Source organism: Neofelis nebulosa, chromosome 8 (genome assembly GCF_028018385.1).
Source record: "Neofelis nebulosa isolate mNeoNeb1 chromosome 8, mNeoNeb1.pri, whole genome shotgun sequence".
Taxonomy (NCBI): Eukaryota; Metazoa; Chordata; class Mammalia; order Carnivora; family Felidae; genus Neofelis; species Neofelis nebulosa.
Window position 1 is genome coordinate 121,627,065 of NC_080789.1, and position 23,211 is coordinate 121,650,275.

Below are 23,211 nucleotides of genomic sequence, written 5' to 3' on the forward strand. Positions count from 1 at the left end.
AGGCACCGTTAGCTCTGATCCTGTTAGGTCCTTTGTCCGACTTCAAATAGTTCCCATACGTGTACACCCTGATCAGTCTTGAGTTGGACCCTTTACCAATCTCCAGTTCGCTTTCTATGCAACTCTTTCCTCTCTGTTACCGTCCTGAAAACTCTTGCTTCCTTTGTCTCCCTTAGCTTTCAGATCTGTCTTCTCAACTCCGTGTCTATCAGACTCTGTACAGGTTAACCCTTCCTGTGATGTGGTCTGGATAGTCTCTGAAATCAATAAGCTGATGTAATCATAGAGTTTATTTCCTTCATTTCCTGTCTCTCAATGGTCACTGTCCTTCATCGCCTAATACTCAGTGTTTGGCCAACTGTTATTTCGTATGTTTTTGTTTTCTCCCTTGTTTCAATTGGGAAAGTAAATTTGACCCCTTACTCCTTCATAGCCGGGGGAAAAGTCCCATCATTTATCTTTAAAAAATAGAAAATACTGCTAGTATAAAACACCAGACTTAACAATATTTTCTGTGTTGATTTCACATAATCTGCCTGTTTCTTTACCTCATGTCATACGCAAAGCGATGGTATTTGATGAGTCTGTATGGCTGAGTGAGACTCATGCTGCCGTAACTGCATGATCCAGTCTCCCTGAAATCTAGCCCAGAATTCCACGCAATTACTCATGAACCATTTCTGCCAGACGCAATGATTCTGGTTTTTATCTGGATTCCCAACGATGACTAGAGTGGTATAGCAAGGAGAATATTTCACTATTTGCTAACAGAATGATTTGTTGTTCTCTCCGACAAGTCCCAAAAATAATGTTTAAAGTATCATTTCCTTAAAAATCAAATTGCTCCCTTCTTAGTTTAAAAGTTTTTGTTTGTTTGTTTGTTTGTTTGTTTTTAATTACAAAGTTACACTAAACTCTTCAAGTATTCTCAGTACCAGACTGGGTAGTTCAGTCGGTTAAGCATCGGACTCCTGATTTGGCTCAGGTCATGATCTCATGGTTCATGAGATCCAACTCCATGTTGGGTTCTGCGCTGACAGCATGGAGCCTGCTTGGGATTCTCTCTCCCCTCTCTCTCTCTACCCCTACCCCTTGCTTGCACACTGCCCCTCCCCCCCCCCAAAAATAAAGAAACTTAAAAAACTTACACAGTATAATAAAAGTCTCAGTTTATCACCACTTGGAATGAACTAAAATATAATCATCATTTGCGTTTATAAACCCTCTATGAATAAACCTTGCAATAGAATCTAACCTGTAACATTTACAGTGTTTAAATAAACTTTAGTTTTTTACGACAGTTTTAGTTTTACAGAAAAATGGCGAGGATAGTATAGTTACCACATATCCCATACCCATTTTTCCATTATTAACATTTTACATTAGTAGGTACATTTGTCACAATTAATGAACTAATATGGATACGTTACTATTAGTTAAAGTCTATGTTTATTCAGATCTCCTTACTTCTAGTCTAATGTTCCTTCTCGGTTCCAGGATCCTACCCTGGGTCTCCTATGACATTCAGTCATCGTATTTCCTTAGCTCCTCTTGGCTATGAGAGTTCCTCAGACTTTTCTTGTTTTTGACGGCAGTGACCATTTTGAGGAGTACTGGTTAGGTATTTGTAGAGTGTCCCTGACTTGGAACTGTTCTGATTTGAGGGTTATAAATTTTGGGGGAAAAAATAACGGAAGGGCCACTTTCATTACATCGTGTCGAGATCACCTATTATCAATATGACTTATCACTGTTGATGCTGATTTTGATCACCTGGCTGAGATAGTGTTTGTCAAGTTTCTCCACTGTCAACTTACTGTTTCTTCCCTGCTTCCATATTGCAGAGAAAATTCCAATTCTTCTCTGGAAAGAAGTCACTATGCCAAGCTCATACCTAAAGAGTGAAAAGTTATATTCTGCCTCCTTGAGGGCAGAGTGCATAAATCACTTGGAATTCTTCTGCGTGGGAGATTTGCCTCTTCTCTCCCAATTATTTACTTATTCAATTATTTATTTTTATCAGTATAGGCTCATAAACATTTCCTTATGCTTTGGGTTATAATCCAATACGACTTTATTTTGCTGTTCAAATCGTGCCAGCTTTGACCATTGGGAGCTCTTTCAGCTCCTGTGACTTACAATCTTTTAGACTACAATCAAACCTTCAATATGACTCTTCTATGCAGCGACTAAATTACTCCTTGAGATTAAGTTAGGCACTTAGGGAGATATATTACTTTCAGGTAATGCATTAAGTGATATTCTGGTTGTCTGAAAGAATTCATCTGGCAAGAAGTGAATTAAAGACTAAGGAGAGTGCCCATTATGTAGTAAATATTTTAGGAAACTAATGAAATAGAAAAATAAACTGAAAAAGCCAAACCTTTTAAAGCAAATCTATAAATGGCTTCACATGCTTTAGCCAAAATTTCTTCTTCTGGAGAATTAAGCATTAACACCACAGTTGCTGCTTTTTTGCTTTCAATCGTTAGTGGATCAAACTGAAATGTAGAGAGAAAACGATCAGGTTCACATATGAGCCTTAAAAATCACACCAAAAAAGGGAATGGCGCCTAGAAACTTGAAGAGAACATAACCATACAAAAAGGATGTGGTCACTGCCCACTAAGTGCATTGTAAAGTTTTTATTTAAAAAAAAAAACATCACTGATAGAGATGCGGTTGCCAATGTTGGTGGCTTTGGAATTCCTGGGGTGATGGCAGGAGGAGCAGAGTATTTTGGAATCTGACAGATCTAATTTTGCAACTGAGCCGTGTGGAATCCAAAGTTACTTAAGCTGCAAGAGTTTCACACGGTTTCCCATTCTGTATAAACAGCATAATCATACCTCTCTCCTCAAAGGAGCAAGGAGAGGATTAGAGATCATGTGTGTAAAGCATTTAGTACATTGTCTGCACATAATAGAAGGTCATTAAATAACATATATTGGCATAATTCTTAGTCAATACACAAGAAGCCTTTAGTACCTGTATATATTTGATGCCCTGACAGTCTCCAGAATTAGTACCTGCTTCTAATCACTACTCTTCCTGAGAAAGCAGAAATTACATACGTGAAATCACTAAAAAGCAATAGAAAACTGCACATAACACAGTGTAAGACCGGACAAAAGCTGAAACAGGGCAAATGGTAATAAGCCATAAGGAAAAAGTAGGGGCGCCCAGGTGACTCAGTCGGTTGGACGTCCGACTTCAGCTCAGGTCATGATCTCACGGTCAGTGAGTTCGAGCCCCGCATCGAGCTCTCGGCTGACAGCTGAGAGCCTGGAGCCTGCTTTGGAGTCTGTGTCTCCTTCTCTCTCTCTGCCCCTCCTGCCACTCGCACTCACTCTCTCTCTCTCAAAAATAAAATAAAAACGCTAAAAAAAAAAAGAAAGTATAGAGCTCTAGGAAGACCTATATCCCGCTCTGAGATGTTCAGAATTCGTGGGTAGCCAAAATACACAATAACAAATGCATGACTCCTGTGGGTTTTCTTTGGTCAAGGAGAAAACAAATTGTTACGCTATTTTTCTTCCATTTCCAGAGACTGGTGAAGGTGGGTGTTCTGCTTATGTTAAAGACAAAAAATTGAATTTCAAAGCTTTAGCTGGCTCTTTGCGTTGGTCCCTTTCTAAATGAACATCTTATTGTGTCTGGAGATATAACAAACATTGGTGTTCAGTTTCAGGCAGAGAATGGAGAGACAGATTACTCTGAGTAAGGAGGTGTAATTGTGTGAGGCTGGAAGAGTACAGAAGACAGAGAAGGTAGCAGTAAGCTGTGACCTAAAAGGGCACAGCTGGGATAAAAATAGCCCTCGCAGGGGAAATGGCCATTGGATTTGGGGACAGCGTTATCTAACATCCAAATTAAAGCCACTGTTTGTATATGTCTAACTCTCTACCAGAAACTGTGAGAGTTACAAAAGTCATGGTGTTTCTTCTCAAGCCTCTTAGACTCTTTCTGGGGAGACAAATCTTCGTTGAAAGTCTGCCACAAGCACCAAGCTTATAGTACTTGTGGGTTTCCAGTGACGTGAACCAATGGGACAAGATGGCCTCTTGCAGAGCAGAGAGCAGTGGCGGAGACACTGGCTCCAACACTGATCGGGAGAGCACAGCGACCTGGAAACCCAGAGAAATTTTAAGGGAGGAAAGCATTTGGGGATTGAGGCTTGAAAATCAGCAGGCATTCACAAACCCAACAAGTACATTAACTATATACTTAAAGAAATTACTTGGTAAATGCTCCAGCCGACACTGGGGAAGACAAGATATAAAAACAATAGTACTATCTCAATAAATACAATGAGATATATAGTAAAATTGAATGATAATGATGTTGTGAATCATGATGTAATTCTTAAGGATTTCTGAAGTAGTGATAACACATTATAAGGGAAAAAAATAATTTGGAATTAAAATTCTAGATTTTTCTCAAGAAAGCTCAGGTAAAGGAAACCAGATTGTTTTGGTAAAGAGAACTGGGTTATTGCCTAGTTATTATTTATTTTTTCCTTAATATAAAAAAACACGTCTAAATATGTGTGTTTAATAGGCTACAGAAAAATAGTAAAAGTTCCAATTTACCAAAAGGACAAGGTTACAAAAGAAAGTTGCTCAATTCAGAAAAAGGGAAGAAAAAACAAGAGAAACACAACATGAAAATATAGCAAAGAAAAACCAAAAACCTAAAAATGATAGGAATAAAACCAAATATTATCAGTGGTCAAAATAAACATCTGTAAGGCAAATAGATCTCAGTAACTAAGATTGTCAGCTTGTCAAAATTTGTTGTTTGTGTAGTGATATATACGTCTTCCACTTGATCTTACAGAATACAAATTCAGATCTATCTCTCTAAGACACAGAACATTCTTATCACTTCTGAATATTTCCCTTACGCTCCTTACCCCTCCAAAAACACCCCCAGAAAGATAACCATTCTGACTTTTAAAATCATCCTTTAGTAGGGGCGCCTGGGTGGCTCAGTCGGTTAAGCGACCGACTTCAGCTCAGGTCACGATCTCGCGGTCTGCGGGTTCGAGCCCCGCGTCGGGCTCTGGGCTGACGGCTCGGAGCCTGGAGCCTGCTTCCGATTCTGTGTTTCCCTCTCTGTCTGCCCCTCCCCCATTCATGCTGTGTCTCTCTCTGTCTCAAAAATAAATAAACGTTAAAAAAAATTTAAAAAAAATAAATAAAATCATCCTTTAGTAAAAAAGTAAATAAATAATAAAATAAAATCGTCCGTTAGTTTTTCCCGTTCTTCAACTTTGTGTAAATAGGCTCATATAACATGTATTCTTTCATGTCCGCCCTCTTTAGCTCAGCACAATGTCTCTGAGATTCAGTCACATTTTTGTATTACTAAGTCATACTTCCTATGGCTACATCTTATTCCATTTTATGAATATACCAGTTTACGTTCTTGTCTTTCAGCTGGAGGCTACCATGAACAAAGCTGCAATGAATATTCTTGCACACGTCTTTTTATGGATATATGCCCTCATTTCCCTTGGGCATATACCTAGGAATGGACTTGATGAGTCATAGGGTAGACACGCGTTTACCTTTCATAGACACTGTTGAACAGTTTTCTAAAGTACTTTTATCAATTTTCATTCTCACTAGTTAAAGATAAAGAGTCCCAGTTGTTCTACCTCCTCACCAATCCTTGGTATTATTTTTATTTGCTTTTTTTTTCTTTATTTGCTTTTTCCACTTTATTTCTTATCTTGCTTAGATTATGATCTATTGTGGTTTTTTTTGTTTTTTTTTTTTATGATCTATTGTTTTAATAACACTCCTGCCAAACCCTAAATAAACTTTTTTTTCATCCTTCTGTCTTGTCATCAAATCAATTCTAGAATATGGACAAACACTAGAATTTTCTTTCTTTGCATTTGTACCCCGACATCCAAGCATTCTTGGAGAATGTTAAGCTACAGGGAAAATTAGTATTGCTGTAAATTCAAGATCAATAATTTCACAAGAGTCTCAAACCTGTCTATATCTTCTTCTGTTACTTTAGAGAAAATGTTTCTCCTACTATCTAAGCCCAGTATCTAATGTGTGCTTTGGATTTTTAACCCATTCACCTTTAATTCTCTCATTGATTCAATAAACACTCATTCAACCCTAATAATGCCACACACTCAGAACAGCATACTAAACATGATAATCAAGTCCCCTATTCTCATAGAACTTACTCATTGTCAGTTACGTCATACCATTAATCATCCTTTTCTTCTCTTGAGTAGTCAACTTCTTCCTAACAATTGGATTATTCCCATTACTTCGGAGTCCACTTTGCAGAGAGCCAATTTAGATTCAATAAAATGCACCTAAGTTTAAGTGTGATGAGTTTTAATAAATGTATAGGTACCTCTAAGTAACCCCCTCCAAACAATATGTGGAACTTTCCATTACCCCAAAATATTCTCTCCTGCCTCTCTGCAGCTGATTCCCTTTCCCATATCTCCTCTAGGCAACCACTGATCTGCATCCTTTCACCGTAGGGTTAACTTCAACTCTTTAAATATGAAATTATTGCACAGGTACCCCTTACGTATGGCCCCTTTCACTTGGCAGAATGATTATGAGATTCATCCGTATTATTCCACGTATCCGTGGTTCATTCCTTTTTACTGATGAGTAGTATCTCATTGTATGAACATAACAATTTGTTTATCTGTTCAGTTAGTGATAGACCTTTGGGTTATTTCACTTGGGACCATTATGAATGAAAGCTGCAATGTGCTTTTCCATGTAAGTCTTCTTGTAGATGTATATTTTCATTTCTCTTGAGTGAATACCTAGGAGTAGAATTTCTGGCTTGACTGGTAGTACAGGTTTAACTTTCCAAAAAAATAAGGTTTTTCCAAAGTAGTTTTACTATCTTGGCTCCCACTAGCAATGCATCTGTATCCAACATAGTATATCTCTTCGCTTATTTAGGTCCTCCTTAATTTGTCTTGGTAATGTTTTATAGTTTTCAGCATATAGGCACTGCATTTATTTTGTTAAACTTATCTCTGAATATTTTGTGGTTTCTGATGCTATGGCAAATGAGATCTTTTTTTCTTCATCTATTTTAAACAAGTATCATTAGGTAAACAATATTTAGGACCATTTTTCCTCTTACAAATGAACCTTTTCATTATGATGATATGGGTCTCTTTTTCTCTGGTAATATTATTTGCCCTGTTATATAATTCATCTAGTATTAATATAGGCACTCCAGCTTTCTTATGATTTTAGTTTGCAGTATATCTCTTTCCATATGTTGACTTTTAACCCAGCTATATCTTTATATTTAAAGATTTCTTATAGACAGCTTACAGTTTGGATCTTGTTTTTTTATTCAGTTTGACAATCTCTCACTTAAAAAAATTTTTTTTAATATTTATTTTTGAAGGAGAGATAGACAGAACATGAGCAGGGGAGGGGCAAAGAGAGAGAGAGACACAGAATCCAGAGCAGGTTCCAGGGACTTGAACTCATGAATTGTGAGATCATGACCTGAGCCAAAACCGAGAGACTGACGCTCAATCAGCTGAGCCACCCAGGTGGCCCTGTTTTCTCCTTTTCTGATTTGTTCCCTGGTTCCTTTTTCCGTCTTCTTTCGGACAATTGGATTTTTTATCCAATTTTATCCAATTTTATCTCCTATACTGGTTTATCAACTGAGTTTTCTTCTGAATATGAGTCACATTTTTCTTTGCATATATGATAATTTTTACTGGCAAGTGAACATTGTAAAAATTATGTTGTTGAGTGTCTGGATTGTATTGGGGGCCTTCTCTTTTTTTTATTTTCGTTACGTTTATTTATTTTTGAGAGAGAGAGGCAGAGTGTGAGCAGGGGAGGGGCAGAGAAAGAGAGGGAGACACAGAATCCGAAGAAGTCTCCAGGCTCTGAGCTGTCAGCACAGAGCCCAATGTAGGGCTCAAACTCGTGAACCCCAAGATCATGACCTGAGCTTAAGTCAGACGCTTAACCAATTGAGTTACCCAGGCACCCCTGGGGGTCCTTCTCTTAAGGGATGTCGAATTTTGTTCTGCTAGACAGTTGTCTTATTTATGGTTCAGCTTTATCTATGTAAGGCCTATTTGAAAACATTATTCCAGCAGATCTGAGGAAGCCGTTGCTCTAGGGCTGGGTTAGACATACTACAACTAAGGCATGACCCTGCTGGGGGCTCTACTTAATGTCCCAGATGTTCAACAAGATCTCTCCAATCTTTTGGATCAAAATTAGAATGTCCTCCAGACGGGTCTGAATCTTAACCTTATTCTTGTAGCTCTCTGATTGTTGTTCGTGCCTGTTCTTTGTCATGAACATGAGTTTCACCCTGTGCAGCTTAGACTTCAAAGAATCAAGGGAATCATTAACTAAATTTCTGGAGCTATTTTCCTATATATTTCCCTCCTCTCTGGCACTCTGCAAACTTCCACCACCTTAGCCTCTCTACACTCTGACGTCTCAAAACTCTCTTATTTTAAAACAAAAGTAACATTTCCCTAGATGTTAATCATCTTCCAGGTGCTATCTTAGCTCTCCTTCCCTTCCACAGTCAAAAATCTTATGAGCTATTGGGGCTCCTGGGTGGCTCAGTCAGTTGAGCGTCTGGCTTCAGCTCAGGTCATGATCTCACATTTTCTGGGTTCGAGCCCTGCGCCGGGCTCTGTGCTGACAGCTCAAGCCTGGATCCTGCTTCGGATTCTTTTGTCTCCTTCTCTCTGCCCTTCCCCTGCTCGCACTCTCTCTCTCAAAAATAAACATTAAAAAAAAAAAAAAAAAAAAAAAAACTATGAAAAAATTCTTAGGAACTATTGATTTCCCTCCATTTTCTCCCCCTCATACTTCCTGCTAAACATCTCCACTCTGACTTTCATCCTCATTGGTTCACCAAAATATTTCTAAGACCATCAACAGTGAACACCATGTTACTTATCACTTCTTGACATTTTAATCTCATTTCTAGAGAATTAAAATAACAAACAATGCTTGAAACTGTAGAAGCTTATGGCTTACTTGAATTGCCAGGCCTGCATCTTTCTGGATGAGTTTTTTATTGTTTTTCATGATAGTTTGGGTATTAAAAATCCTTGGTGGGAGTGCCTGGGTGGCTCAGTCAGTTGAGCGACCGACTTCAGCTCAGGTCATGATCTCACAGCTCGAGAGTTCGAGCCCCACGTCGGGCTCTGTGCTGACAGCTTGGAGCCTGGAGCCTGCTTCGGATTCTGTGTCTCCCTCTCTCTCTGCCCCTAACCCACTCGCATTCTGTCTCTCTCTCAAAAATAATAAATATTAAAAAAAAAAAAAATCCTTGGGGTGTTGTTGTGGTTGTGGCAGTTGTTGCTTTGAAGGTTTTGTTTTGTTTTGTTTTGTTTCACGGCTATATTCCTCTGAACTTCTCTGTAACAGCACTTAATGCATTGCGTTGTTTCTTGGGTTTATGTGTCTTCTTCAGTATGTTTACCGTCATTTCCTGGGTTGCACAAGCCCAAAACCTGGAACCATCTCCCACCTCCTCTCCTCTCACACCCCACATGCAATCCATCAGCAAATCCTGTCATTTCTGCCTTCATTATGGCTGCTTACTCAGGCCACCGGGCTGCATAGCTCATCGCTCCTCCGTAATAGCCTCCATATTGGTCTTCCAGTTTCCACTTTTCCCGTCGTAGCTAGAATGATCTTAATGTTTTTCGTTTCAAATATAAATGAGATGTCACTAATCCTCTACTTGTAACCCTCCAATGGATTCCCCTTTTTGCACATTAGGAAAACATCCAACCTCCTTAATATAGCGGAAAAGGCCGTGATCACCACCAGCCTCCCACCTTTAATCCCTATCTCCTGCTCCCTGCTTTCTAGTCTCCAGTCACATCAACCTTCTTGGTATTCCCCAAGTATACTAAGTAAGGTCTTAGTATGGCTACAGTGCTCTCTAGCTAGGGTGCTCTCTCCCAGATGTTTGCAAAGCAGACTTCCTCATTCCATTTGTCTTTCTTAAATGTGACCCCACTGAGAAAGCTTGCCCTGACCTGGATTCTATTTAAAGTAGCCCCATCCCTCCCCATCCTTATATCCTACTTTATTTTTCCCCATTGATCTTATTACTACCTGAATTATATTATTATTTGTTAATTGACTGCTTCCCCTAACTAGCATATAAGCTATGAACTTTGTTTTGCTCCCATGTATATGCCCAGGAGGTAGAAAAACACTTGTACGTGGCATTCACTCAATATTTGTCTAATAAGTGAATGAATTTCTTCAGGCAAAGGACTGTGTAATTTCTCTACCGCCATTACTTAGAATAAACCTAGGATGTGGAAATACTCAATAAATGTTTATAAAGACGTGCATGAAAATACCTCTGGAAACTTCTGTGTTATGCTTGTGGCCTGAAAGGGCTTTAACCGTGTACTGTCTCTTGATGTCAGAAAAGAAGGTTCTAAACCTGAGGTTCGTGGAGCCATCCATGGGCTTCAGGGATATATCCTTCCACTAAAATTGTATGTAAAACTTTTGGTGGGCATTTTTGTGGGGAGGGAGTCCACAGTGGCCATCCCACCCTCATAGGGCTCCCTGACCGCACCCCCCTACCCAATCCTTGAGAATCACAGCCTTAAATCCTCTTTGCCGCCCACAACAGTTTCCCTGGCATTCTGCTGGCTGTCTTCTCTATCCACCCCCACTCAGGACAAAGTTCTCTTCCACTTCAGAACTTGCACTTCAGAGACCACTGATAGTTCAATATTTTTAAAGCTGATGTTATAAGCATGTGAATAAATATGCTCTGTTAAAACATACTTATGTCACGATCTCCACACAGTGACTGCAGTTGTCAAAGGAGTACCTGAAAATATACTTAAACCAAACCCATCGTAAAGATTTGTAACCCTTCTTCAGTGGTGGAGAAAACACTTTGGTATTTTGACCTATCTTCTGGTCGTCGTTAAGAAAAAGGTAATATTAGGTACAAGAGGCTTGAAGGGAAGGTTCAGACTGTGAGAGTTACAGTCTAAAGAGCTGTTAAAGGAGGAGAAATACCAATATTTGGCAGAGAGCGGAGAAAACTTGGCATGACATCTGTTTCTCCTATAGAGCCTACAGCATTATAGTAATTTTTTATTTAAAAAGGTGCTGAGAATCAAATGATAGCTAGAACAGAATGCCACACAACTAAATAAATAATACTGTGCTGTAATTACATAGCCCATCTGCTTTCCCGTGAGGAACTCACAGTCACTCACCAGCAAGCTGGTTGTGAAATTATAATTTCACGCTGTATACAAAACAAATGATGAACCAAAGTTATTTACAGAAAGGGTGAAATAAAGGGGAAGCATTTTGGCTAAACTCTGAATTTTAAGTTCAGTCAATCAGCGCAGCCATAGTCTTACAGAGATACTTTTACATCTCTGTTAAGGGCACAAGACCTTCTAGAACAATGCTGTCCAGCACAAAGTTCAACACTGCAAATGTTCTGATTCTGCTTTGCCCAATATAGCAGTCACAGCCGCATGTGGCCTTTGAGCACTTGAAGTGTAAGGTGACTGAGGTGCTGAATGCTTCGTTTTATTTTTAGTTGTTAATTTCAATTACTATGCCTTTAATCATCATTAATTTAAATTTAAATAACCGCAGGTGACTAGTGACTGCTACATTAGGCCGGGCCTAAAAGAATACAAAGTTGTAAAGTTGAACTCAGTGAAAATAGATAAATCATGATAGTCTCGTAATTTTTATGGTACCAAGAAGGGCAAAGAAAAGGCTTTTTTGATGGCTATTGGAGCGTGTTTGCTACGTCATTGGTCTCAGATCAGGGGGAAACCAATTATACATGAAAAGAGAGACAGATTAACAGAAATGGACTGTCTCACTCTAGTAGGGACTTTTAGTAGACAGCATCTAGACATCAGTTAAAATCCAGTAAAAAGGGTAAAGGTTAAAATGAAAACAGCTAAAATGGCCTCTAGGTTTCTTTACAACTTGAATTAAACTTTTAGAGCAAGGTAAGCAAGATTTTTTAGAATATGGTTTTGTGCACGTTTAATTTATACTAATTTTTATTAAATCATGACTTTCTAAAATCTGTGCTGTAGGAGAAACGTCGGAAAATTAATTCCCATGAAGCTTCATTTCTGAAATAAGTCCAGGCAGTTCTGGCAGCCCGTGACAACGCGTTAAGGGTTGCATTCTGAGGTTGACAGGAGCGTCCGGGGAAGACAAGTCACTGGAGACATCCCACTCTTCCAAGGAACTGGGTTTGGTCACCCACGTGAGGAAGCAGATCCTGCTGTCGCCTGATGCTCTGACTCAACACTCAGCGAGCTTAGCTCCCCCCATTTGCACCTAACTATGGACAGAAGGTGCAGAACCATTAACGTAAATACATAAACGTTCAGTTAACTTGACAGTGAGATTCCAGAACCAGGTCACAGTCCCTTGTGAGTTTAGATACTGTGGATTTAGTCTGCTGAAACTCAGTTGCCTCTGAAATATCAAGGAAATGAAAATTCCATGCTCATGAACTTGAAAACCTGACCATGAAGCATGAGGGCCACACCCCAGGCCACCAGGAACTTTAGTGGCCAGCTGGTCTTCCACAGCTGATCTCCCTGCCTCCTTGGACAATGCGCAAAACTTCTCAAGTTTTGTGGGATGATCCACAGTACCCTCAATTACATCACGAAGAATAACAACTTACCAAGTTCTCATCTAGTGCCAAGCGCTGTTCTAAGCATCTCATGTTTACCTAAGCTTGCCTCCCCACTGTGAATAGATGTGAAGTGGTTGTCGTTATATCCTCACTGGGGTATACAGAGTTCGGGAACTTGGCCTCCAGATGGAGTGAGGATTCAGTCTCTGGCAGTATAATTCCAGAGCCTGGATCCTTAGTCCCTAAATACCTTGCCTTATAGTAAATATTGCTTTCTAAGGTTGTTTCTATTAGTAATTCTCTTATGCAATCATTCCATAGAAAGTTTTCCTTTTGTTAAAGCATCACAAACAACCTTTCAGCCAGACGTGGAAATGTTTGGGGAGGTAGATTATAGTTGCATCGGTCGTTCAAGCTGTTATCTTCCCCGCCTCTAAGCATCTTCTTAGCGAGTGGTCGCTTTCACGAGAAGGAATGGAGGTCAATAAACCACACGGGCGTATATTAAATGTATGTTTTGACGATTCGAAAATTAAGAAAAGCAAGGGGAGCTTTTTGTTTTAACCATATAACTGAACATTCTTCTTTCTGTCCCCATTACCCATTTTAACGAGTATACAAAAGACTAATAGCAACACGAATCTTTGGAAATACGAAGCAAGTTGTTATTAGTTGGCACAGGAAAGTTAATTTTTTAAAGCAGTTATATATCCATCTTTGGAATGTGGTTTTCTTTTATACTCTGTACAAGAACCCTTTCATTGACTTTGAAGAGGTATACCTTGGCACAAATGCCAAGTTCAGACAGTTGACATTGTGGTATACTGTTTTGAAGTATTTGAATTCACAAGATAGAAAGTGGTTACATAGTTAACACTAATCTGCCAGCTTTATTAACATATAGTCAGAGTAAGAGAAGTATGGAAGGACTAAGAGGAAAGGCCATGGTCAAGGCCCATTGGTAATTGTTATATATGTCCTTTTTTTTTGGATCACTCTACTTTTTTAAAAAGCATAATTAACATACGGTGTTATACTAGCTTACGGTGTACAATGTAATGATTCAACAATTCTATCCATTTTTCAGTACTCATCACAGTAAGTATACTCTTTTTTAATGTTTATTTTTGAGAGAGAGAGAGAAAGTGGGAACAGGGGAAGGGCAGAAAGAGAGGGAGACACAGAACCTGAAGCAGGTTCCAGGCTCCGAGCTGTCAGCACACAGCCCAGCACGGGGCTCGAACTCACGAACGTCAAGATCACGACCTGAGCCGAAGTCAGACGCTTGACTGAGTCACCCAGGCGCCCCACTATAAGTAGACTCTTAATCTCTCCCATTCCCCACCTATCTCCCCTCTGGCAACCACTAACTAGTTTGTTCCCTGTATTTAAAGTCTGTTTGTTGTTGTTGTTTATCTCTTTTTTTCCTTAAATTCCACTTTTGACTGAAATCAGGGTATTTATTTTTCTCTGTCTGACTTACTTCCTGTAGCATTATACCCTCTAGCTCCATCCATATTGTTGCAAACAGCAAGACCACATCCTCTTTATGTCTAGGTAATATTCCATTGTGTATATATATATATATATATATATACACCACATCTTCTCTACCCATTCATCTATGGATGGATACTTAGTGCAATCCCTATCAAAATACCAACAACATTTGTCACAGAACTAGAACAAATAATACTAAAATTTGTATGGAACCACACAATATCCCAAATAGCCAAAGCAACCTTGAGAAGTTAGAACAAAGCTGGAGGTATCGCAATCCCAGATTTCAAGACGTACTGCAAAGCGGTCGTCATCGAAACAGTATGATTCTGGCACAGAAGTAAGACACATAGATCAATGGAACATAATAGAGAGCCCGGAAATGAACCCATGCTTACACGGTCTCACAAACCATGAAACTGGACCACTTTCTTACACCGTACACAGAAATAAGCCCAAAATGGATGAAAAGATGCAACTATGAGACCTAAAAGCATAAAACTCCAAGAAGAAAATATGGACAGCAATTTCTTTGACATTGGCCATTATACATGCTTTGGCTGTCCCTAAGGCTCTCGTGAACTGAGAAAGAAGAGCTAGTTTTCTGTTAACGCTAGGTTTAAAACTGTTTCTCAAGTCCTTGATTGTGCCCCCCAAGGACTGGAATACAGAGGACAAGCCAGCAAAACATTACAAAATTACAGAAAGTGTATTAGACAAATATATCTATTGTTTAACGGTCCCTTAATTCTAATTTTAATCAGAAAATGTTTGTCATCGGGGCGCCTGGGTGGCTCAGTCGGTTGGGCGGCCGACTTCGGCTCAGGTCATGATCTCGCGGTCCGTGGGTTCGAGCCCCGCGTCAGGCTCTGGGCTGACGGCTCAGAGCCTGGAGCCTGTTTCCGATTCGGTGTCTCCCTCTCTCTGACCCTCCCCCGTTCATGCTCTGTCTCTATCTCAAAAATAAATAAACGTTAAAAAAATTTTTTTTTAAAAAAAAAGAAAATGTTTGTCATCAAGTACTGTGTTCATTAGTCCACTTTCCGGTAATAAGATGTCAATAACGATATTGACCGGGGAAAATGGCTGGCTCAGTCGGGGTTGTGAGTTCGAGCCCCATGCTGGGTGTAGGGATTACTTAAAAATAAAATCTTTTTTCTAAAAATGCTATTTTGCAGCAAAAAGGGATAATTCAAACTTAAGTGGCAATGAAAAAAAAAAAAAAGAGAATTTGGAACATTTTAGGAGGATGTCCAAAAGAGAGCAAATGGAATGATGAAACTGTACCGTGAACCACAATGGCCATCTATCTCTGCAAAGTGTTCCTAGTCCTGAGCAGACAGATGCTTCTCCTTCATCTCGTTTTATTTTTTTAAGTTTATTTATTTTGAGAGAGAGAGTGCACAGAAGCAGTGGAGAGGGAGAGGGAGGGCGAGAATCCCAAGCCAGCTCCGCAGTATCAGCACAAAGCCCAGTGCAGGGCCAGATCTCAGGAACCGTGAGATCATGACCTGAGCCGAACTCAAGAGTCAGACGGTTAACCGACTGAGCCACCCAGGTGCCCCCAGACAGATACTTCTGGAGTCTTCGTTCCCAACTGTACTGAAGGATCAAACATAGGAAGTTACATAGGTGTGTGTCTGTGTGGGTCTGTGTATCAGAGTCGAAAGGAGACCCGCAACATTAGGTCTTATTTACTAGCGTTAACTATGTGCCAGGCGCTGAGAACGTGATGAGCTTTACTTCCTTTTAATTCACACAACAACCAAAACGAGTTGGGCCTCACAATTCACACTGAAGAAATTTCAAACAAGAACTGAAAGAACATGGCCGCGTTTGGCAACACTGTGCCAAATAACACAGGTCAGGAGACGCAGAGCTGGGACCTAGCTCACATTTGTAACCGCAAAGCTCCGGTGCTGTTGGAAAGACCCTGCACTAAGCCCAGCTTCCTTCAAACTATAAAATCCCTGTGAGTCTACTGACGGACCATAAACACTTTTTTTCAGTCACATTTTATTTGAAGAAAATCACACCAAATGTCTGTTTCAAAATGAGTTTCTTTTCGCCCTTAAAGATTTTTCATCTCTTCGTTTATTTTAATGTTTGTTTATTTTTGAGGGAGCGGGAGACGGGCAGAGAGAGAGGGAGACACAGAATCCAAAATAGCCTCCAGGCTCCGAGCTGTCAGCACAGAGCCCAACTTAGGGGCTCGACCTCGCGAACCGTGAGATCATGACCTGAGCCGAAGTCGGACGCTCAACTGCCTGAGCCACCCAGGTGCCCCTAAGATTTGATTTTTGAGTAATCTCTATACCCAACGTGGGGCTCGAATTCGCAACCCCAAGATCCAGAGTCACACGCTCCACCGGCTGAGCCAGGCAGGTGTCCCTCAAAATAAGTTTCTAATCTGAAAACTGTCCAAGTTCATTTTTTATTTTTAACATCATCTTTTGGTAATTCATAAACCTTAGAGAAATAAGATAAAAACATACTTTTAAAAAGAGAGACATGGGGCGCCTGAGTGGCTCAGTTGGTTGGGTGTCCGACTTCGGCTCAGGTCATGATCTCGCTGCTAGTGAGTTCGAGCCCCGCGTCGGGCTCTGTGCTGACAGCTCAGAGCCTGGAGACTGTTTCAGATTCTGTGTCTCCGTCTGTCTCTGACCCTCCCCCGTTCATACTCTGTCTCTCTCTGTCTCAAAAATAAATAAACGTTAAAAAAAAATTTTTTTTTTAAATAAAAAGAGAGACAGGGCTTTGTGTTTTAGGCAATGTATTAGTCAAACATCTGGAACAGAGAAAGATGATGAACCCAGACTTTTCTCTCCATAGAACTGGAAAATACGAGCCTTCTGATGTTCAAATGGTCATCTTCAGACAACCCCATATACAGAGCTAAGAGCTATAGCATAAACTCCTAGTTATTTTGGAAAACGCACTCGGATAATTAACATAAACGAGGGACCAGCAAATATCAATTTAAAATATTTAAAAGAACAAACCAAAACTGTTTGGTCATTAACCAGGCCCATAAACACGCCCTCCACATCCTGGAAAAGCTAATAATTACTCTCTAATTGTGCTGATTATGTAATGACAACGTTGTAAATGTTTGTTTATATAATGTTAGATTTCTCTAACTAATCTTATCATTAGTCAGACCTTGGACTTCTGCCAATGTGTACTCATGTATATGCTGGTACATGCCAAACAGTTGGAACAATTTATTTTTAAAACTGGTTGTTAACGTGCTACTAGTCTTAAAATCAGAAACTTACCACATCCTGAGGAGGGGGTTCTGCTTCCTTCTTCACCTTTTTACCCATTCTGGAAAAAGATGCAGTAATTAGTTAAAGTGCCATTTGTACCTTGTATATGCACAAATCTCTCAGTTACCTGTGGATGCCCTTCGAAGGAGATTTATTTCCTCACTGCAATTTTACCTAAAAAAGAGATGATGTGACATAGGTAGAAATGGTCGTACGTGTACAAATACGTTACCTGCAGTCGTATTTCAAACGCCACAGTTTTTTTAAATTTTTTTTTTTTTCAACGTTTTTTATTTTTGGGACAGAGAGAGACAGAGCATGAACGGGGGAGGTGCAGAGAGAGAGGGAGACACAGAATCGGAAACAGGCTCCAGGCTCCGAGCCATCAGCCCAGAGCCTGACGCGGGGCTCGAACTCATGGACCGCGAGATCGTGACCTGGCTGAAGTCGGACGCTTAACCGACTGCGCCACCCAGGCGCCCCATCAAACGCCACAGTTTTTAAGGAACTCACTGTTAAGATTGTTGGGCATCAGTCCTGGCTTCCAGCTTGTAAGGAAGAGAACACACCCAGGACATAACTTTTACTTACATAACGGGAAACAGTTTACCATGCATATAGCTCACTGATGGGGTGCTTAGGAGACTAAATCCAATTTACTTTTGAGAGCTCCAAGAATGTTCTGCCACAAAGGGGTGGATTTTTGTCTGCTTTCCTGCACTGATCTATCCCAACAGTATCTGGTACATGGTAGGTATTCGATATGTATAAAAGTCATTAACTCTGTTTTTCCTGGGAGTATCATTTTGTGACTGATACCCAAGACAAGGCAACTCCAAATTAATGTTGGTGTCATTTTCCCAGATAACCAAAAATTTTCTCTAATATAATCCATAGCTCAATAAAAAAAAAAAAAAAAGTAATTGAGAATCTGAAGAGATGTATTCTGGAGAAGTTGGGGTTACTGCTTACAAGACCTGTTTCTACCTGCCCTCGTATGTCCATAACTGTGCAGACAAAAAGTCAAAGGATTGGTACTGATAGTTGACAAACCACAGAGCAGTAACCCCATCTGGGTACAGAGGACTTTCCAAGATGTTGGGGACTGTTAGAATAAATAACTCTAGAAACCTTTCGAGTTTTCTCCAATGGGGGGTTATGTTTGGCATTTGGGCAATCTCAGATGCTACAAACCTGTCTCAGGGAAATAAGTACAGTTTCCAGAAAATTCTGGGAAGTCAAAAATCTTTGGTGAGAATCTACAATGTCAGGATTGGTTCAGATGGTCTCTCAAGGGACAAAAGCAACTCTCAGCATTAGAGGCACTAACCAGAATTTATCACATGTTTTAAAACGCCACATGTTCATAGAAACTCCTAGGGGCTTCTGAAAGACATCCAGATCCCTCAGTTCAGGTCACATAAATTTCCAGATCTTTAAGGGTCTGGGCAAGCTTACACTGTGATGCCCTCCCTCACATCCAGTATATTAAAACATTAAAATGTACCCACATTCCCCATTAAATACGATTTTCATCACATAAAGTTTTGAAATCAAGCATTTGAAATTATTCAGCAGGTTGTATACCTCAAACTTCTTGCAAAATGAGAAAACTGTTTTCAAATATAATTTAATATTAAACCATTTACATTAATTTTTCAAGTTTCTCTTCAGATTTTAGAGGCAACACTTTTTTCAAAACTCAAACATCTTTCATAGGTGTTTGAAAAGCACACAGACCCTAGATTTTGTGTTTACGATATTCCAGGCAGATGGACAGAAACCATTCTGGACAAATGCAAATCTATCTTGCGATTAATCTCTAGGAAAAAGAAATTTTAGAGCGCTTCGTAATCGACTCCAAGGTAGAGCAGCCTTTGATTTACAGAAGAACTCCTTATGAATAATGTTTAAGAAGAACTGAATTATACTTGCATTAAATTACTGTACATCATCTGATTTTCACTCAGGAACTGATTTTTTCCCATTTCAGGATAGTGGCTTTGAGTAACTGCATACTGAAGAGTACAGAGGTTAGAATTGCCTTAACACAGGACGACAGCAATGGAGTCGATCCCAGGCAGTACCGTAAAGTAGGAAGCATTTAGTTTGTGTTTTTATTACCAAATTGAGTATAGTAGTTAATGGGGGACAAAGTATTTAGCTGACATAGATCAGGGGCGATGAGCCTCAAAGACGACCGTAAGGTGTTTTTTTTTAACGTTGTAAATTCAACATTTCACTTAAAATCAACATGATACAACCACATTATCTTATGTTAGTTTATTCTTTAAAGATTTGTTTGCCTCTAAAGCTCCAGAGACGCCACATTAAGAAAACAAATCCCGGGGCGCCTGGGTGGCTCAGTCAGTTAAGCATCTGACTTTGGCTCAGGTCATGATCTCTCAAGTCTGTGGGTTCGAGAGAACCCGCATGGCCCTCTGTGCTGACAGCTCAGAGCCTGGAGCCTGCTCCGGATTTTGTGTCTCCCACTCTCCCCGCCCCTCCCCTGTTCACACTCCGTCTCTCTCTCCTTCAAAAATAAACAAACACTTTAAAAATTAAAAAAAAAAAAAATCCCTTTGACTTTTTGAAGCACACCTGCTTTCCTTGGCTATTTTACCACCCTTCCCAGTGATGTTTTCGATTGTGCTGAAATATACACAACATAAAATTTACCATTTTAACACTGCTTAACTGTATAGTTCTGTGTCTACTGTCCACTTATACAGAATACATTTCATTACAGAAAATTTGGAAAACAAGGAAGGGCACATGGAATAAAAAAAAAAAAATCACTCAGGAATAAACTCAGGGAGATTAGCACTGTTTCAGGATAGTTCCTTTTTGTGTGTTTTCTATAGGGATTTTACCATGCTACATGGGTTTCGCTCTCCTATTCTCAACTTCCTTTCCTGGAACCCTTTGCCTACCATATTCTTCTTCTTCTTCTTCTTTTTTTTCTGATATAATTTATTGTCAAACTGGCTAACATACCGGCTGTACAGTGTGCTCTTGGTTTTGGGGGTAGATTCTCGTGCTTCGTCACTTATAGACAACACCCAGGGCTCATCCCCACAAGTGCCCTCCTTTCCTACTGCGTTTTTACACTAATGGACAGGTTCGTGAAATCTCTGTCTCCATTCATTGCTCCAATCATCTCCAGTGAATCAGCATATCATGTCATTTAAAATACTATTGTCAAATCCACTATGTATCTAGACCGTCCCCTATTGTTGAACATTTGTTTCTCATTTCCTGAAATTATGGATAAGGCTGCAATGAACCTCCTCAGACATAAAATGTTCATCCACGTCCTCAACTGCTTCTTTAGGAGAAAGGCAAATAACTGGATGAAAAGGCATGAACTTCACCGCACTGAGTACAAAAACAAATCTGCTTTAAATGGGCACCTCCTCCGTCATTAGAAAGGAGCCACGCTTTCCCCCCACAAATTTGTCGACCGTTTGTACTTCTTTGTGAGCTTTCAGCCTGTGCGATCTTAAATGTTTTCTGAGGAGGAGCCTTATTTTAAAAACTGTGAGGGAAGGGGGAAGACTACAGCCAGTGGGGACTCGTTTCCTGAGTTGCTGGGAGGCACGGAACGGAATCTTAGACTCTCAGATCCCCTCTCGGGGCCTGTTTTGTCACCTGTTAAACGGAAGGAGGCCAGGATTCTTAGGAAACCCACCCGGATCCCCGACTGATACTGGGCGCACAGGGCAGGGACCGACAACCCCCAACGAGGCATTCGTTCCGTCGGTTGTCCCAGAGGTCCCCACGCGCTGGGCACCTCCCCCTTGCCCAAATTCTGCGGGGACCTCGGCCCCGGACCCCTCCAAACCGCGGGAGTAGCCGCGCAGCCGCACGCCCGCCTTTACCTGCCGGCAGATCCCGCCGAGCTGCGGCCCCTCGCGCCGGGAGAACCGCACCCGCCGCCTCCCGCGCGCGCCTCCGAGGCCACTGTTGCTCTTGGTTGCTAGGCGACACCGGCCGCGCCTGCGCGCGCCTCGGCCCTGAAAGCTCGCGCTGGGCTGCGCGCGCGCCCCCCGTCCCGCCTTGGGTGAGCGGTCTGCAGCGAAGGCGCCTTGAGCTCCGAGTCCAGAGCTTTGCGCGGGGTGGACACGGGAACCCTGCTCTTCGCGGCCAGTCCGGGTGAACACTGGAAATCAGCAGGCAGTCCAGCCTCAGCCTCTGGCCCGCGGACCGGCTCTGGATTCGCGTACTCTGGGATGCTAGCGCTTTCTCCCAAAGACAGGCCCCAGCCGGAATCTGCGCGGATGGCTGCCACATCACCGTCCCCTGTCCAGGCTCCCCTAAGCCGCACTCCTGCGTGGCCCACTTTCCAGGCCCTAGGGTGTCCGGTCTGTCCTCACGGCACTTGTGTTGGCCCGTCAAAATCTCCCCCTCTTCCACCTTTCTTTCCTCTTTATGCCACCCTTCCCAACGGCCTAAGACCTCAGTTTCCCTTCTTCGTCCTCCACCCTCCTCCACTCCAATCAGCAGTTAGGTCAACGGGCCCTCCTCATTTTGTCTCCTAATGTATTCCTCCTCTTTAATCCTTACGGTCACCCCAATCCGGGCCACCATTTTTGGCGTCTGATGGCTTCGGTTCCTCTCTGCCTCCTATTCCTGCATCGATACGAGACACCATACCAGAGGCAGATCAGCCTTCCAGAACTTCTCATTCTAGACGTGTCACTCCCCTATTCAAACTTCAGTCGGCTTCCTAAAAATAAAGTCTGAACTCCTTAGCCTGGTATGCAAAACCGTCTGCCCATTCCCTATTTGGACCGCCCACCTCTCTCCCCCAACACAAGCCCCAGCCAAGCCGACTGTCACCCCCAATTTTTCCATACTTTTCTCCTCTGGATTTCGCTCACTGTCCCTTCATCATTGCGTCTATTCCACAAATATTTATTAAGCACCTACTGTTTGCCAGGTCATCCGCAACTTGTGTAACCCCTGGAATACTCTTTTATTTCTACTTAACGAAGCCCAGCTCAAATGCCATGGTCATACAAGACCCTTTGATTGACTTTAGTAAAAAAAACAAAACAAAACAAAACTCTCCCTCTCCTGAATTCCTCTCATACTTTCCAAACTCCGTCCCTTGCCTGCCTCTGTCCGTCCCCCAGCCTTGGTCCTTTTTACTTGAACATATATGGCTGGATGAGTTTGGGCAAATGTTTACAGCTGTGTAACTGTTATCACAATGAAGATGTACAGCATTTCCACCCTCCCAAATTTCCTTCATGCCCCTTTGAAGTCAGACCTCGCCCTCCAACCCTCTTCTCCGGGAAAAACTGGTCTGTTTTCTCTCCCTATAATTTTGTATTTTTAAAATGTCTTATCGGTTGCACCATGCAGTATGCTACCTCTTGTGTCTGGCTTCTTTAATTTAGCTTTTAAGATTTGTTCATGGTGGCGCATATGTCAGGAGCTTGTCCCTTTCCGTCGCCGAGGACGACTGCACTACGCGGATATACAACATCCAATCACTGGTTGATGGACACTTGGGTTCTTTCCAGTTTGGGACTGTTATCAATAAATCTGCTCTAAACATTTATACACAGGTTTTTGTGTGAACATATGTTTCTCCTTCCTTGGGAAAATACCCAAGAATGGGATTTCTGGGTCTTATGCCATGTGTACGCTTGATGTTATGAGAACTTGCCAAACTGTTTTTCCAAAGGATCTATACTGTATTTGCATACTCACCACCAATGAGTGAGCCATCCAATTGCTTCCTATGTTCTACAGCACT

General features: G+C 41.2%; 1 protein-coding gene across 13 annotated transcripts in view; it reads right to left on the bottom strand.

Moving 5' to 3' along the window:
• Positions 1 to 21,397, bottom strand: part of ARMC3 (armadillo repeat containing 3) — a 106,927-nt gene extending 85,530 nt beyond the window's left edge. For 9 of the 13 annotated variants that reach the window (XM_058681706.1, XM_058681708.1, XM_058681707.1 and 6 more), the window contains exons 1-3: positions 21,326 to 21,397; positions 17,454 to 17,502; positions 2,384 to 2,501 (exon numbers count right to left, since the gene is read on the bottom strand). In XM_058681706.1, the coding sequence (XP_058537689.1) occupies positions 2,384 to 2,501; positions 17,454 to 17,501 (166 nt within the window). In that variant the 5' untranslated portion in view covers position 17,502; positions 21,326 to 21,397. The other 4 variants (XM_058681703.1, XM_058681701.1, XM_058681702.1 and 1 more) reach the window with 4 other exon arrangements.
• Between the last annotated feature and the right edge of the window lie 1,814 nt (positions 21,398 to 23,211).